General features: G+C 39.7%; 1 protein-coding gene across 1 annotated transcript in view; it reads left to right on the plus strand.

Annotated features, from left to right (window-relative positions):
* Positions 1 to 1,983: 1,983 nt before the first annotated feature.
* The window catches only part of LOC139725833 (uncharacterized), a 32,296-nt gene continuing 15,367 nt past the window's right edge, over positions 1,984 to 18,912 (plus strand). The window contains exons 1-12 of the mRNA XM_071636909.1: positions 1,984 to 2,151; positions 8,098 to 8,220; positions 9,384 to 9,503; positions 10,302 to 10,423; positions 10,991 to 11,088; positions 11,510 to 11,641; positions 12,062 to 12,178; positions 12,992 to 13,372; positions 14,200 to 14,328; positions 15,289 to 15,393; positions 16,598 to 16,693; positions 18,279 to 18,404. Coding sequence (XP_071493010.1) covers positions 1,984 to 2,151; positions 8,098 to 8,220; positions 9,384 to 9,503; positions 10,302 to 10,423; positions 10,991 to 11,088; positions 11,510 to 11,641; positions 12,062 to 12,178; positions 12,992 to 13,372; positions 14,200 to 14,328; positions 15,289 to 15,393; positions 16,598 to 16,693; positions 18,279 to 18,404 — 1,717 coding nt within the window. The remainder of the gene's footprint in view (positions 2,152 to 8,097; positions 8,221 to 9,383; positions 9,504 to 10,301; positions 10,424 to 10,990; positions 11,089 to 11,509; positions 11,642 to 12,061; positions 12,179 to 12,991; positions 13,373 to 14,199; positions 14,329 to 15,288; positions 15,394 to 16,597; positions 16,694 to 18,278; positions 18,405 to 18,912) is intronic.

Raw genomic sequence — 18,912 nt, forward strand, 5'->3', positions numbered from 1 at the left:
TGGACCTAGGAAAAAAGCTACTCAACCAACTGGTTTCTATCTTGAATGTATTTTGATACCTGTGGAATCCATTTAGCTTCCGGTTGTCGGCCATTGCTTTATTTAAAAAGAAACGGAAAAGAAAAGTTGGGTCCTATAAGATTTGACTTATAAAGTTTACCGCTACCGGCGGATTTGAACATGGACTTACCACTCACATGATATGACTGTGAACGGAGGTCTTTCTTTTATCCCATCATCACCGCCCCACCCAATTATGTGCAACCAAATGAGTACATTCAGATGTTTTATGGACAATGACGATTGTATCGTGCATCGTCGCTGACAAAAGAACCGTTTCCCTCATTTCGGTCTTATTTTGGCTAAGTGCCTTTTCAAGACTCTAGGCCTACTGCCTTCGAATAAACACCAAATCCATTTCCATCCTCATTCTTAGTTAACTTACAGGCCTATTATATGCTTTAGGTATATATTAACAAAGACAATAACATGTTTTTTTTTTTTCATCTGCTACTCGTTTTCATGATTTCTAAATCACATTCTGCAATTATTACAAATATCATGTGCATATGCATTGTATATAATTCTTTGTTTATTTGATGGAAGTGAAAATAAATTTGAATCTTGAATCTTGAACCAATATAGGGGGTAGCACAACCTCAAAACATGACAGATTTTGTGTCACAAAATTGGTAATTATTAAAGTGGACACCAACTTGTTTTGTGAACACGCATGTAATATACGACATATTATGTATAACATACGTGTCATCTATACTGTTACTTTCTGTGGTTACTCTGAAACAATGTGCGAAACTAATATGAAAAATAAATTACAAATCACAATCAGCCTGTCAGCATAATTTGTTTTTCTTTCGTAAAGTATAGGAGCATTTCGCAAATAAAGTTTTCTGAGAGATGATTTCCCAATATTCACAACAACTGCACTTATACATTTTTTTTTCTTGATTTGAGAGCGTATCTTCTGCGCATGTGTAGTTTGTAGATTTCTCAAACCGCTGTCTTGTTCCTATTCAGGCTGCACGCAGCCGTCGGTGGTTATGATGAGATAAAAGCAGGAGGGCATGTGCAGGTTTAAAATCTTATTGTAACGCTTTTGACGGAAACAGGTGAGATTAACAAGCAATGTATGTCTCCACGTGTTAGAAGGTCCATGACGCAATCTAGAGTGAACCAAGCATGCATGGAATTTGAATACATTACAGAAATGTTCTACTTAATTGACATCTCAAGCCCGAGTCTTCCACTGGTCTTGTACCCGTATACTCTCTTCTGCTCCAGCTCATCAAGTTCGTTGCCTCCTGATTTTTTCGCAATTTTTTCTTTCGTGTAGACCGTCGAACTCGTAATCCGTGAATGGTCACCAATGACTGAGAACTAATGAACCAAGTTATTTTCTTGCTCTACATCTCCCTCTCATTCTTTCTTTCCCTTTCTTCTTTTATAATGATGACGCGGTTAGCGCGTATCATATTCAATAGACTGTGTCTGTAATGTATTACAATATGGATGTGTCTTTTCCTACAGCCTAGGAACAAAGTATTCCATCAACCTGTTCCCTCCAATTTAGTTCCAAAGCCAAGAATTCACTTAATTGTTGCTAAGTAGGGCAAGGCTCCGACAAGCTTTGTGGTTGTCAAGAGCAGCTTTTGTGAAGAAAGTATGCTAAAAGAGAGAAAGAAAGAAAAGAATGCGTACATCGCGGAACCTGTCTATTTGCCACCAGTCTGGTTTCCGGAATTCGCCGTGAGCAGACCGTAGCTTCTGAAGCACGGTTCACCTCTTCCCTTTTTTATTTTCTTTTTCAGTTAATTTCTCCTTATTGTTCTGGTCAATTTAGTTTACAAATTATTTTTCGCATTTTTGACTGATCTTGCATTAGATTTTTCAATTTTGGTGGTGTACATCAGTAAAAATATGGGAAGTTTAATTTTGTTGGGCATGTTTGGTGTATTTTGCTCCATGCTGATGGTGTGGTGGGTACCGTGCTCACTGGCCTACCATGAAGGAGGGTACGGCGACGCAGAGCTGGTGCCGGCCTTGGCGGCCGGGGAGATCGCAGAGCTCGTTGAGGTGCACAACCAAGGGCGTGCCGAGGTGGAACCAACTGCAGCAAATATGAACAAAGTTGTAAGTAGGTCTATAGTGTATACTCTCGTAAATTAATCAGCTTTCTTTTTGTCGTTCCTTTAATTGCACTTCTTTACGGTAAAATGAAACATAAAAGATGTCGAAAAGAAAATTTCAAGCTCGTTAAAATCGGAACACTGGAAGTACGTCTATGTGGGCTATTTTTCTTTTCCATTTTGTCGCTTAATAACATGAAAATCGAATTGAGAAGCTTAAAAGACAAGTTCTTCGCCCGCTAAAGCCGATATCCTTCAATGACGCCCCTCCCCCTCACCCCCATCCCCCCCCCCACACACACACACGCACTACATAATATTCGATCATCATACATTTTGTGAGATTTGAAGACAGCCAATGCTGATTGGGTGGATTATCAGTCATTGTAGACACTAATTCCTAAATTATACAAGTAATAAGAAGTATAATTAGAATTCTATTAGTAATAATGAAGTATAAGTCGAAGAGGTTAGCATTTCCCAGGTGTTCAAGGCAGTGAAGTCACATAATGAAATTCAAAGTAGGTAAAAATTCCAGGCAGTCCCAGTTGGCTATAAATACCCGTGTCAGTGAGCAGTAAGCATCTTTTCAAAGAGAATACGGCTTTAAATAGACAGACCAGCAACACCATGCAGTATTGGGTGCAATGCAGGCAATTGGCTCACTGGTCCTTCTCATCATACAGACAAGCAATAAATAAAGCACAATCATTGCTGTTCCAAAGGCACGGAGCATTCTTATACGTATGGACATTTCATGTCAAGCAATTAAGCAGAACATCAGCATACAGTAGGGCCCACCAGTTTTGACTTCTGTACAGTGTTGGAAAGGGAGGGTTCAGAACTGAAGAGTATCGATTAAATGAGATGTTGGGTGGGAACCTCTTCGACTTATACTTCATTATTACTAATAGAATTCTAATTATACTTCTTATTACTTGTATAATTTAGGAATTCTATTACGTAATACTCGTATAAGTCTTCAGAGGTTAGCATGTTCAAAGTTCCGTACAGAAGTCAGTCTGTGGCATGAGTGAGGGCAAGAGGACAAGAAGGATGATGGACAGTTTTCACAACAAGGTTGAAACTTTGGTCATGACTCCTCATGCATAGAGAGTGTTTATCGATGGTGACACACATTGTCGCAAGCAGGAGAAGAACTCGAGCAAAGTTTGCTTGAGAACCTACTAGTATAAGGTGCAAGGCATAGGTTTTGAGTATGATATCATTTTGATACCTTGCGTGCTTTAACTGGAGCAGGATTAAGCATGATAGCGCACAGACAAATCAAATGGACCTCTTGTACCGATTTTCCAATCAAGACATAATCATAATCATGTTCCTTAATTCATGTACATTTCAAGGAAGAATTAGACATTAACCAGTTCATCTCGGCATAGTTATATTGCAGCAATAATTAGAGGCAAGTACACTGCATTTTGGGTTGATATTAGAGTTTAAATTCATCAGTTTGGTGGACCGAATCTCCTAAACGAGTGGCCGAGTAATGTGTCGCCATTTTTCAATGCACAACGTAACGTGATTTATGGTCTTGTGTCTTATCTGACTCGTATTAGGACATTGTTCTTAATTGAGATACTAATATACAGGTATACACATACTATCACAATTTACATGTATCTTTTTAACTCAGCGGAACTGAGAATTGTTGAACTAATGTGGAATCAATTGTTAGAAGGTTCAAAATGTACCAGCGTTCGTCCAGTCAGTTGTGGACAAGATTTCGTTAAGACCTTTATACTCCATGCGCGAAAGTTTAGAAGTTGCGGCGCTTCTGTAGCTATGAGCTGAGAATGTGATATGTTGGGATGTTTCGGAGAAATTATGAGTTCGCTTTCTGAACTTGCTCGTTGGAGATGTTCTGTGCATTTAATAATAATACTCGTGCAGAGTTGATCGGAACACAGAGTTTAGGGTTGGAGGTAAAAGAAGGCGCTTTAATTACCTGGTTAGAGATATACTTTTCATATCTCTAATGTGCAAACGTGGCCTCATCTTCCGGTAATGTCATAAGAACTAGATGTCTCAGCATTTGTGTACATTTTGCCGAAACGAGCTAGGAAAATTGTTTTTGGCTCAAGGCACTGAAGGAATCTTTAGTTCATAGGTATCTTGAAACGATAAAAGGTGATTCAAAACAATTGAAACATCCCAAGTCTTGTTGTATTTAGCCTTGCGAGGGTCGGAGTTAGATACGCCCTTCATAAGTCTGACTATAGGGGTTGTTTGCCTATGTCATTGCTCTCGGTTTCAGGTAGTATGGAAGACCGAGCAGGTCTATGAGTTAATCGTGGAGTGGGCTTTGTTGAAAAGCTATGCTATAGGCTTAGAATGTCGACAACGTGTTCTGTAGATGGGTTAAAAAGGATCACAAGATTGTTCAGAATACAGACATTGCTACTGTCTTCAAGCACCCTCATTTGTTTTGTTTATTGGTATTGTCTCGCCATGATGATGAAAGGAGCTTTGCAATGTGCTGCGATGTGTCTGCCACTTGTCATCGCTAGCAGAGAGCGCCCATGCAGGCGGCTAGTGTGAGCTGGAGGCTCGTCGGTGGGTGAGGGTGTGGGGCAAGAATTTTCCCGTGGAGTACAAGTACTAGTAATAGGGGTGGGGCTATTCGCATTTCGAGCGGTAATGAGACCCATGGCTGCCGCCACCATTGGGGCAGTGAGGATTGCTCAGGTCACCTTGTTCAGTTGAAGCTTGTGGAGGACTGAAAACGTTGATAGGGTAAGGAAAAAGGCATCAAAATTCAGGGCAATAAAACTTGGCTTCCATTTGACATGAGGAGCGTTGCTAATCTATATGTAGAGTTTGTGGATTATGTGGTGAAGACATGTAGAATAGTAATTAGTTGTTCATGTCTCTGCGAGACAAGCAGGAAACTTCAGAATTATCTACATCTGTTGAATGTGAAGCTGATATCCAATTGCTAGACACCAATTCCAATGTTGGCCGCGAATTCGTTCGGGTCAGTATATGCTACTAGCTGTAGAAATGTCTGACCGAATTATGAATAAGCACATTTTTTGTACACGAGCCACAAAGGGGCTTCAAATCCGTTCTGAATTTGCAAGAGGCTCACACACATTGCTATGCGGGGAATTCTGTTTGGCACTCCAGACTCTCTGAGCAAAGGAATTGTCATTGTTCAGAATTAACTACTCTCCATACTGAGATGCAAGCATCGCTTGAAATTATCATGCTAATGGAGGTGGAAAATAATTCTTTGTCTTGCGAGACAGCCACCACCAAAGAATGTTTTGTATCGCATGACTAGATAACGAAATCAAACTTCGTGTCGAAGTCATCTCCTGCTTTACGCAGAGCATTAGCTGATTTATTTTTTCTAGTCCCAAGTGACGAGAATGTAGATTTCTTTGTGGAAAGCATTAAAATCCCGAAATTTGGTTTCGTTGCCATATGCAAGATTGGTGTATTTCCAAGGGCAGTAACCTTGTCAATCTTGTTCTGAGGAAAAAAAACTGAAAATCATTTGCTGGGAATTAATATGAGAACCAAGGAAGGTCTCGACGTGCTTTGGGTTGAAACTGGATTTGTCGAAATCCTTACTGAAAACCTTTAAGGGTGACAAGTTGATCATAAAATTGGCTTTGTCAAGACACTCTTCTCTTGACTGAGAAAGGATATGGATATCATCGAAATAGGTGATTGTTCTGGAATGCAGTAAAAATACTATTTCCATTCGAAAGACTATGCTTGATGAACAAGGTGAACGGATACCGATAAATATGCACCCTTTGGAGGGGCAAATTAAGGCTGTAACCAAGCGAAACTGTTCCACTCTGAAGTGTTCGTATCTTACAAATTTGTTCAAGTTTTTCAAATTTATGATTGGACTTAGACCGCCAGTCTTTGGTAGCGCTAGAATAGAGTTGATACTCCATGTGAGGAATCACTCTAATAGCTCGCTTTGCGAGAATCTTCGGAGACAATTCTTCATGGGTTGCCTTTTCCTCCTCGGTAGAATGTACACTTTGTAGAGGAAAAATTTATTGGTATGGCGTTGAAATGAAATTATTGGTTTCATAGCCAAATATTGTGGCCAATATCCAAGGCTCGGGAATTATTTTGACCAGTCATCTTTGGAAAGCTTGAGATTTCCAGCACTGAACGATTTTGGACAGTACTCATCCTTTTTTTTTTTTCTTTTTTTTTTTTGCTGGCTTGCGTAGAGACATTCATGACCCACGATGTATGCTTATGTGACACTAACTTGTCAATTTTTCTCAGATGTCTTTCTGAACAACTTTCTACCAAGTGGAATCGACTTGCTGCGCAAGTGTTGTTGAGAAGGGTTGAGAAGGGGTTTCAAGGTACCTCGATGGTGCATGCTCAGATCATACGATAAGCAAAGCCCGGGAGTGTCAGGCCAGGGAGGTGGATCGATGGTGACATGAGTTGTTCAAATTCTCGTTGTGTCAATTGCATGGATGATTATCCGTGCATGATCTGTGAATTTCAGAAAGGATTTATCTATGTGGTATAGAAGTCCCTTCACTACATTTTGTTGTGGAAGTTGGGAGCTCACAAGACCCAAGGCCTCGTGAAGGAGGATCGCCCAAATTTTGCTCTCGATTTTTGGTGTGAGACTGCTTGGGCATTCGATGGCAATTGAGCATTTGCTTCGCGATTTTATAGAGACTTACCTTCTGATGTGGCAGTGTGACTGCCTTCATTAGCAAATCAGCCAATTTTTAAATTTGGCCCAAATGAGATCAGAATTTCAGTTAAAATCAAATTTGGTACCAGGCTTTGAAAGAGTTTGGCTGTAAGGGCATGGCATCCGGATCAATTCGGTTGTCAAAATGACCGTAACCACAAGGGCAGAGTCAAGGCCACCCATACAGGGCAACGCAATCAATTTTGCCAAGAAGGAGGCTGACATGAGAATATCGTCGTCTGATGAGCTGCCGATGGGTATGGCTAGCTCGCTGAAGTCTTCGATGGGCGGGGCAGCGCCCCTGTCCCCGCGGACATGGCTCGCATGTCCGGACTAATCGCCGGGAGAAGCTCTCCTGCACCAGCTGGCATGGCTCGCATGCCGTTTGTCATTACCACGGTGTGCCGCCGCCCTATCCATGAAGCGGGAGAGTGTCTCGGTCTCTCTATACAGAGCATAGTTGAGCAAGGCGGCCTTCCATGCCCTGATCTCCCCGCGGGGATGGGGGCTGAGAGGTAGCGTCGTCTTCCTGATCACTAGACATTGGAGTTTGAGATGTATAATCAGGGAGGTGTCTCACCTCCCTGGTATGATTCACTGCCGTCACACTTGAAAAAGATGGTTACTGCTCACTGACACGGGTATTTATAGCCAACTGGGACTGCCTGGAATTTTTACCTACTTTGAATTTCATTATGTGACTTCACTGCCTTGAACACCTGGGAAATGCTAACCTCTGAAGACTTATACGAGTATTACGTAATAGAATTCTGTCCATCATTGCAATAAGCCAGATCATTATTCGTTCATGGGCAGTTGGTAAGGTACCTTCACTCAGTGTCAAAGCGACATAATCAATAATCAATACCCGGGGAAGCATTCCTTTTATTGTTTCGCCTTCAATGCGTTAACATTTTTTTTTCTTAGTAGGCGCATACCATTTATATGAATAATCATTTATAGACATATACTGTCACGTATGCTTGTCTCAGTGAGTTAAAAACCCACCATGCATGAATAAGTAAAAATGACCCTTTTTTGTGCTTATGTTGAAAGTGGAACTCTGAACTGACTTATCCAGGCGTTTACACACGTAAAAAACAAAACAAAAACAAAACAAAAAATTACTATGTCCATATACATCCTTGATCTATTAGTCTCTCTATAATCTGAAAAAGGAGGCAGAAGAACTTAATAGCCCGTCACCTTCCCTCTCTGTGTTTCTACTGGTTTCCCTTCCAGGTGTGGAGCCACGATCTCTACGCCGCTGCCAAGGACAGGGTGGAAGAGTGTTATTACTCCATTGACATTCCTGTTGACATGGGTCACCCACTGAAGGTCTTACAGTTCACTGGCATCTCGCAGGTACGCGCAACGACAGGCTGGTTGTCGCTTCGTGTATACAGATGACGAAAATTGTACATGAAGTCCTCTCACATCGGACGAAGACGATGATTCTAAATAAGATTATATATTACGTTATTAACAAAAAATGAAAGCATGTACGTTAGCTGGGTGTGGTGCCTGAAAAGTAGGGCTGCTGTTTTATATCCATTTTAAGGATTTATGCTTTATGTGAAGTCTCATCTCATGTTTGTTTGTTTTTTTACCTCACTTAAATGCACCGCGACATGCATACCATTGTAAATAAAAGTACATGTATATAGATAATTCATCTCGTTAACTCACGGCCAACTAGCGGAGACTAATTTTATTCGCGAGGTCTCCCAAAGGTCTCCGAAACGACTTTGGGGAGACCCATTGGCGACCTCCCGGAGTCGTCTCCGCGACATCCGGATGAATAAGTTATCATCTCATCTGGAGACGGCTCTGAAGTCGCCGTGGAGTTGCCTTCTTGGTGAGAATGCAAGCCCTTTGGTTTTTTTTTCGAGTCGCACGAGTGGCGGGCGAAGTCTCCTCCAGTGAGACACGCACTTTAGAAATTATCGCTGCTATTGTAATCAAAGACGGAGAGTTGACGCATGGGAATTGTTATGATACGATGTCATTTCGAACATTTTGTCGGTCCATGGGAGAGGAGGTTGGAAGGGGAATGAGCTCCCTTTTTAAGCTTTATCAATCTATTTATGTTTTATCCTTAATATTGTTTTCAAATTTATAAACGCTTCATAATATGTCACTGTGGTGCCCATAAAAGACCGAACTCTATTCAACGGTACTCCTGAGATCAGTATTCCATCTTTTTTATCCATTCTTAAATATTTCGTTTTGCTTGAATATAATTTACTTTTTAATTTCCGATTAAAATGAAAAACAAAGAAACAACGAGTGGTTTCCATTGGTCTGCATTGAAGCTCAGGAACACCATTACAATCATTATTTAAACCATCTGTACTCTGTCCAGGCAATAAAGGGCTATATAGAAATTTATATAATGACACGAACAAAACACTTTGACATGTGTGGTTGGGCAGGCCTAAAGAACTTAATTAAGACATTTAGCTTTATATTGATATACTTTGCTTTGTTTGCTTGTATTTAATCTGCCATTTGGCAATTATTTGCAGACACCTACATTTGATTTAGTGGACTCCATAGATACATGGCTGTACCTGGGCAAAGAAAGCTATAATTACCTCGAGGATTCATGCAGTCGTGACCCAGTCTTCTGCAACATGTACAAATTGGTGAGTCTTTAAAAATCTCTATCACTTTGACAGAAAATTTCAGTGGGAAGATATAGTACAGATTTGTAAGATATCAATTCAACTTTCAATTCAACTTTATTTCCACATAATCATCAAAAGGATACAAAGGATACATAAAATGTGATATAATGAACATCAATTGGAATATACAAACTAAAAGAACAATACACATTAGATACCATATTCACCAAAAGGTGCTTCAACAAACACAAAGTGAATTACAAAGAAAGGAAATAACAACATGATGGATGACTTGTGGAGGGATCATGAGAAGTTTTTATGGAGATTCCATAAAACTTATAAGTAAAAGTGTAAAGAGTGTCTTTTTTTTACAATCATAGTTGAAATAATTTAAAACTCGATTTTTTGAATGATTAAAATGACTGCCTTTCGATTTTACAATCGGATTTAAGACAATTATTTTATATCCCTCATCTTCAGTTTAGTCTTCTGTACACACTGTTCACGTACAAAAAACAACAAAAACAAACAAACTTCATAAGGAATCATAATTAAGCTCTTAGCACTCCAAATGGCAGCATTTGCTCCAGCATCATTTAACCTGTAGTTGCCACAGGCGATTGTTTTCAAACTTTGTGCAGATAGACGCAATTACGAACACTCCATAGGTTGATCAAAAGACAGCATAATTTACGGCAGTATTGTCATGATTTCTGCGATATTTTCGAAAAGTATAACATTTCATGTCAGTAATATTGGCCCTCAAAACATGCACACATATTTTTATTTCTTTGGCTCCACTTCTTACCGTTTCAGTTCACATGGGCACCAATGGAGGAGATTGGATGTGCTTATTTCCTATGCGACGAACTGAATAATACATACACAAATACCGTTCTACCCAACGTTTACTACTGGAAGTGCAATTACTACCCTGTGTAAGTGTGCTTCATGTGACCGTCATGATTGTAACATACATTATTTGCAGGTATACGTGATAAGTCTTATTCAGCGTCTTAAAATTGAATTGAATTGAATTGAACTTAATTGAACTTAATAAAATGTAACCATTTTTGTACCTTAAACTCTCTCTTTATTTTAGTTCCCTTCGGTTGACGAGTACAATGTACAACAAAGCAAATTTGATTTTTTTTTTAAATCATTGTCCAGATATTTGAAAATAGACATTGGAGCTATATTTGTCTCACTTACAAATCACTTCACTTTAGAAATAGACTGGGTTTAAGATATTCATCTAATTATTCTTTACCTTTCGTTTTAACTCAGATAATTCCATCTATTACCAGGTTTGCTATCGATTTTTCTTTAATCATAAAACAAATATCACACTGAAGAATTGTGCATTATTATTGGCTTTAAAACAACGACTCGTAGTGCCCCCAAACTGTCAACAATGTGAAACCACACAATGTTCTATTTAAATTTCAAACACAATTAATACGTTTGGCATGTATTTTTCTACCATGGTTTGAACTGCCTTCCAGCGATGATCTTGAAGACGCCAACCCCTACACGTCCGGGACGCCGTGCACAGCTTGCCCCGATGGAAGCGGCTGGTGTAACAATGAGTATGACATGTGCGGTGAGGGGTGCAACGTTTTCATGATTAATGATGTTTAAATTTAGCACCTTTTTTCTTAGTCAAAGCACAATTATTTTCTCCTTAAAGTTTACTATGTATCAATATTGATTTATAAGTTTGAGGACAATCTGAGTAATCTGTACAAAAGTTATAATGTTCAAAAGTTTTGGTCAAATCCATGTGACGTCTTTGCCTCATAAGAAGTCTACAACAGCTCATATAATGTCACAGTCGTGGAACTATACAATATACAGAGATATTAGGGCCTACATGAAAAGAATCCATTCGTTTTTTTAAGGGCTTAATAATGGAACATTTGATTTGCCTCCTGTGGACAGGGGGTGGAATAGTATGCTAATAAGCTGAACATACCCACATGCTCATAATCAGAGTTTTATATTGTGCTTTGCTCCGCCGACAGACAGTGGTTGTACACCAGAAGGAGCACAGTGCGACTGCCTTTACGCCGACACCTGTTCCGGAGTCTACGATTATAACTCTGAGGAATGCACATGCACATGTGATCATGCGACATGCGCAGATGACCCGTTTGGTATGGACAAACCTTACACCACGAATACCTCAAAATAACATGATATTCTGACCTTTTTGTATGACTGTATATTAGAAGACAGTAATATCGATGTTGACGAGTAATGGTGATAATACCTATAGTGGATCCTAACCAATAATTGGCTGACAGATATTACTTGACCAGCACTTTCAAAGTTGTCCGAATTTTCTTAAGAGTGATGCAGAATTACTACTTGTCACGTTAAAAAAAAAGTATGACAATCAATATACATTATAGAAATCCAATCCATCATAATTTGCTCTCGAGTACTGGCAGTATCTATTCTGCTTAAAATTTAGCACCACATCAGAGTGAACAGCTATTTCTGCCCTGTTGTGATAACGATAGCAAAGTGAACGGGCTGCACTTGTGTAATTGGTTTATATTTCCCCCCTTCAGTCTGTATTCTAAAATGTGGAGACCCGTCATGGATCGTGATGGATTCTGATCAAGGAATTTGTCATTGCGACTGTCCAGAAGGCTACGAGACAACCAAGGCAAGAGATATATGTCTAGGTGAGACGAGGGATGAAACCATAAGTGTTTGTTTGTTGTTGTTTTTTTAATTCGTGTTTTTCAGGAGCCCTTCTCGCTCCTTTCACTTAGCTGTACCATTGATGCTACGTAGATTGGTAGTAAGGATCATGAGATGTCAATGTATAATCAGTTATTCGAGTGATAAGTATGAAATTTTTGCCTAGTAGTGAAATGCTGGTCTGAAACCCAGACGAATCTAAAAAACAACAAAAAAGACAAAACGAAATTTGATATAAGGATTCCCTTTGTTCATTGCTCGAGCAAGAACCTACAAGTGAGTGACGATGCCAGTGTTTTAGTGTTTTAGTATTTTAGTGTCTCCGATACAGACACTAAAAACAGCCTATATAGTGGTTATTGATATGTAATCAGTGTTCAGAATTGGTTAACTTACCCCAGACACGTGACCAATACAAATTTGGAAGGCGTGTTTTCCTTTGTATTATAGTTAGGAGACATCTTGAGTTCAGGTGTACCTCTGTAAGAGCCCCACGACATTGTGAAAAGACGCTACTTGAAAACATGAATATCATTATAATCATTACCATCATTATCATGATTACTCGTTGCAGTGATATTAACAATTTGATTAGTAGCAGTATGATGATTAAAGATTATCGTTGTAATTTATCACTGACAATTATTATCATCATCACGTATTGGTGAAATCAAAAGCATCATCGTCGTCTTCACCATCGCTATCGTCAGAACCATTTAATATCGTCATCTTTTCATTATGTTTATGAATTGATATTATTACGTGAGTAAGCTGGTCTCCCATGATTCTTCCAGACGTCGATGAATGCGAGGAGGCGGGTCGCTGTGCTCACTTCTGCGAGAACACGGTGGGATCTTACCGCTGCAGTTGCATGCCGGGCTTCGAACTCGATGCCAACGGCAGGACGTGCACGCCCTTCTTCGCGATCGGACGCGGCAGCTTCCAAATCGAAGAGCCCTCGACCACGCCGTCAGTCCCCACCCCGGTGAAGCCAACGACCTCGCCGCAGACTTCGACGGAATATATATCATCCAGTGAGCCGTCACCTACCAGTAGGCCAACGACACCGTGCCCCGTACTCGACTGCAGCGGTCAGGGGACCTTCGACCCGGAAACCTGTACATGCAACTGCGTGACTGGGTATAGCTTTGATAACGCGCTGTTAACGTGCACCGGTAACTTAAAAACCTGCAGTACTAACGTCTTAATACATTTCTAATGCCATTTTATGTTCGTCAAAGGTCAATGACGACTCTACAGTGTTTTCTGCTTCAGATATAATGCGGAGGATAGAAGTATCCAATTTGAAGTATGAATAGGTATTGAATCTTTTGACATCACCTAATTGAGCTCTGCCGTCTTGAGCGTCTCTCAAATGAAAACAAAATGACAGAAGAATATAAAAGAGGGAAATCAAAAGAAAAAGGGTAATCAGAAGAAAACAAGTAGAGCATGAGTTTAGAAGAAATCGATGGAAGGGTAATTATTGGTCAGTCTTATACAGCGAGTCCTGCTAAACAACCTAGTGGGGTTGATCACCTTGTTGATTCATCTTTGTAAAGAGTAGGACCCACTAAACGCTCTCAGCAAAACGAAATGATATAATTATTTCATCCTGATGAGCGACCGAGCCACATTGTTGAGCAAAAAAAAAAAAAAAAAGGAATGATCAGATTATCATTGTCATTCAGATCAATTTCAGTGTAGCTCCGGGCGTGGTCCAATGGAAGACTTCAAAGTGTGTCTCATCTTAGCAAACGTTATCATTTCAAATTCATAATTCTTCCGTCGAGATATTTTCATTGCAACTGATTGACAAACTGCCCTACACCAACGTAAATAAGCACTGAATTGATCAGTGTTTCTGTAGTAGCCATGATAAAAGAAATCATGGGCGTACATACTCGAGCAGGATTCGAACCTACGACCTCCTGATCTCCGGACAGGATTGTGTCCGGACAGGTCGTAGGTTCGAATCCTGCTCGAGTTATCATTCTTTCAGACATTGACGAATGCTCACTGGAGGACAATGTCTGCGAGTTCTGTGAGAACACCCCTGGTTCCTATCGATGCCTCGCCTGCCCCATTGGGTTCCAACTCGATACTGAAACCGGTCGGTGTGTCAGGGACGGTAAGAAAGTCCTGATAGGTCGACACTTAGACGCTTATTTCGTGCAGTCTCGCCAGAATAGACCTTCTTGAAGTGAAAAGTTTACGCCATGTTTGTACAGTTGTTCAAAAGAGTGTCATCGGAAGACTCAGACCAAAAAAAAAATCCGAAATACATACTTTATTCTAATGTTCTAGTGAAACAGTGCTGATGATCACTAAGAAGAATGAAATTTAGATCGATTCACAATAATTTATTCCATTTTTGTCAACAGGTCTTAACTGAAAGTCCTGCTTTTTTAATAAAGTAGGAAATAGATTACAGCATCTACATCAATTTAACCTTGCACTGTTGTTTTCAAGGGAAGAGGGTTACATTTTTGAAATTATAACCTAATTTTGTACATGAGATTGCAAGATCCATTACTGTTTTGCGAAAACTAAAGAAGCATTTAGATTTCATTACTGTTTGCACTAAGAGATTTGCAGCTTGATTTCATTAAAGTCATTCAAGTAAACTTGAACTCAAAGCTGCGATAAATCTCATCAATGTTTCCCCTTTCATGAATTTGATCTTCAAGAGAAGAACCGTTTTTAATCTAAATGCCATCTTCATTCTCTTTAAGCACTACAGTATAGCTAGTTGTTAAAGTATTATGTACTTTGCATCAAACATATTTCTAGAACCTTGAGGACTATGATTGATAATTTTGGTGACGACTACTGCAAGTATTATTGTTATAATCACTATTATCAATCATTAAGATTACCATGACTGCTGTGATAGTTTCGATTATCGTTGCAGAATGATATTCTTAAATTACCATGAGAGAAAACATTTAAGATTGATCATCAGGAGATGACTGCATGTGCATTTCTCGTGCAACACAATGGTCAAGATTCCAATCGAAAAAAAAAGTTTTATGTGTTATTTGGCAACGCGTTTGGTTAAGTTTATTTGTATACATCTTGTCCTCTGCAGTGTGCAGCGTCGGGGAAGGCATGTTCTGCAGTAGGAACGGGTTCATCGACGAGCAGTCATGCGAATGTGTTTGTCATTCAGGCTACAACGGTGACACTTGTGAGAGTGAGCACTTCGGGTGCACGTCACGAGTTCGACACCCACGAGTCATATAGCCCATGAGTCATACAGCCTATGAACTAGACACTAAGTAAATAAGACCAATGAACTCTACATCAAGTAAAATGAGCCTATGAACTGTACCGTCCACCAGCTCGACACAAGCCAAAAAATGCTCATGAAACCAACAATACACCATCGGGCTTAATGTACGCAGTATAGGTCTCGTGGGCCTTTTTTGCCTATTGTATAGTGTCGGAGTCGTGGTCCTTGTTTGCCTAGTGTCGAACTCATGCAACTTGTTTGCCTATAGTGTAGAGCTTGTGGGCTGTATGACTCATGGACCTTTTTTCAATGTCAATCTCGTAAGCTGTATGACTCTTTGGTGTTGAGCTCGTGGGATGACCCCAGCACTTGTGTTATGATTTGAGTCCGTCCGATCGCCCAAGGGGAAATTCTCATCATCTCGTAGGTAGGGTCAGCGGGATGTTCCATGAAACCTAACATGCCTAAGAAAGACGTCTACAGGGTGTATCCATACATGTGGACTCGTACGTTTTCTTCCCAATCGTTGGACGTTTATCATGAACAGGATAGTGTAACAGTATGTGAATGTTTCGTCAGTGAACACGGCCATCGTGTCCAAACATATTCTGGTTGTAGTGTGTTTCTACCCGTAATACGTTTTTGACTTATGACCCAAACGTGTATAGACTAACAATCTTCTTTCCAGCAAATGCCCTGCGACAAATTGTACTTTTTTCTTGTTGTTTTTGTCTTTCACATTATATCCATTCGTTTTATTTATTTTACTTGTTAATATCATTTCACAACTATGAGGTGCTACTTGTATTAAGAAATTTAATCCTGCAAGATCCTCTCTGTTTCCCTGGTAATTTTAGTTGAATTCGCATGCGTAACAATAGAATTATTATGTACTCCAAAGTCTTATTTCAATCTATCATTTGGATGAATTCAATGAGGACATTGACAGGAACAATGAGCTCGTGACATATTATAGCTTGACATATACGATGAATTTGCCTTTTGCGTAGTGTCAATCGATCAGTCATATCCCATTGCTAATATACCTAGTCACAACATCCCCACTGGTCCTCCGTCACATTGTAATTTGAAATCATTTTGATGAGAAAATTGTATCACTTACCGGTATATGTATTCATGAATGCCGCGTTCCCTTTCCCAACAGATAGATGCGCTGCTACGGACCGCACTTGCTGGCCATCGTACGAGGCCGAACCCCCTAGTGACGCCAGTCACTGCGATGTCTACTGCCCCGAGAGTGGTAAATCGATCACAAACAAACGCAAACAAAACTCTAATACACATTTTCTCTGATTACAAATTCCGGAAAATAATTTTAAATTAAAACATCTTTAAAAACTCATCAGTTCAAAACGTAACAATAATGATAGCATGCAGCATTTTATTGTTTCTGTAATTATTTTTTCCTGCTTATCTTATTCCCCTCTAAAGCGCATAGAGACCTTGCCAAAGGTATTATGCGCTATAAGGACGGTAATAATGATAGTAATAATGCACGTCACGGGTTCGACACCCACGAATCATACAACTCACGAGTCATGCAGCCCATGAGTCACACAGCCCATGTGCTCGACACAAGCACTACGCAAATTTTATAAGGCCCATGGGTCCGACACCATGCAGACAAGTATGGGCCGACGAGTTCGACACTGAGCAAGCAAGGCCCACGAGACGGGAACATTAAGCCCAGTGATCTAGTGTCTAAGTCGTGGACTGTATGACTCGTGGGTGTCGGTCTCATGGGATAATCCCGAAAAAAAAAGTTTTCAAATCAGTCTACTTGATTCTTTATTATGAAACGTCCGCAGGATCTAGAATCCAAGTACAGGATCAAATATTGACATTAGAATTAAGAAACAAACGAACACACGCACGCACACACGCACGTGTACATCTTCTCAGAAATGACCAAGTTTTAGTGAAGAACAGTGCAAATGCCCATGTATTGAATGTCAAATGCTCCTTCGCTTACCTCTCCTGTTCTACTCCTCCTCCTTCTGGTCTTGATGTTAATTCTACCTCCTCGAATCCGTTAAAGGAGATATTCAATCCGAACGTACGTTATAGTCATAAAAGAAAGAATAAAATATTATGAGTTCAAAGGTATAATTTTGATCGGAATCGGATGAAAAAATAAGGAAGTTATGACATTTTGAAGTTTTGCTATTTTGGGGGGAAATAGGTCATGAACAGTCAACATGAATATGCAAATGGAAAAAGTGATCATGTCATCCCCTCACAACTTTTATCATATAGTTTGCACATGAAATTAGGAAATGTCCAGTTTTTAGTTCAAACACAATCATTCCCGAGGCCCAAATCCTTGTACATAGATCACTATTCTGAAGCTATCCAACCAGGAATAACGTCATGTTTCAGGCTTCATTGACAGAAGCAATGAATTTTCGCTTCTCCTTTTTTTTTTGTACATGATCATTGTGAGGGTATGACATGGTTACCTAACTCATTTGCATATTCACACCCACTGTACAAGAACTGTTATGGAGAAATTATCTTGCTTACTTGCTTAATTCGAGTGGTGTTCTCGATCCACAACGGCACTCCAAGTTTGTCTGTCCAGCATTGCAGTTTTTATCTCGTTGGTGTCTAGACCAGTGTCTCTCTTAAGCTTGTCAAAAAATTATCAAAACTTCAAAATTTCATTACTTCTTTATTTTTCATGCGATTTCAGTCAAATTTTTACCATTTAACTCCTAAAAATTTACTCTTTTTTATCAGACTAACATATAATTGGGCTGGATTTCGTCTTTAAGGCAACTGCTAAAAAGTCTTAACGAATTCTCGATGCGCTTTCCCCTTGTCAGAATGCGAGGGACATCTTCCATGCAACAACACGGGCACTCTGGCCAGAGCTCCCGGCTTCCAACACATCAGAAATGGCGTTTGCCTCTGTTACTGCCCATTACCGTGGAGTGGAGAATACTGTAATGGTGTGTCCTTTTATGGTGTTCTTATGTTTCAGCAGTTTTTACCTCATGTATACTAGTCTCATATGTTGGTGTTTGTGTGTGTGTGTGTGTGTTTCTGTGTTTCTGTTTGTATGCATGTGTGTGGTCTATAATATATGTGTGTATATACACAATACCGTGTAACTCCTTCATTACGTTTTGATCTATAATAACAGATGACCGTTAAATCTGAAAAAAAAAAATCTTATTTCTCGGCCCGCATGTATCTTCTTTCTTCGAGCCCTTCAGTTGCCATTGATATAATATAAAATTGATTATTAAGCTGAAAACTTTGGACTGAAAATATTAATGGCCATTAATTTCTTTTCCTTTTTAAGGGCAGAATTAACTCTTTTGATTCATTAATACAGGTCGATCCCATTTAGTTGAAACCCGTGTAACTCATTACAAAACAAAGAAAATGTAAGTACTGTTGACTTGAGTCCATTTTACAATTTAAATGTCCGGATAAGATTCAAATGTATCCTTT

Source organism: Diadema antillarum, unplaced genomic scaffold (genome assembly GCF_040938485.1).
Source record: "Diadema antillarum isolate AM-2024a unplaced genomic scaffold, OU_Dant_1.0 seq00000061_RagTag, whole genome shotgun sequence".
NCBI lineage: Eukaryota > Metazoa > Echinodermata > Echinoidea > Diadematoida > Diadematidae > Diadema > Diadema antillarum.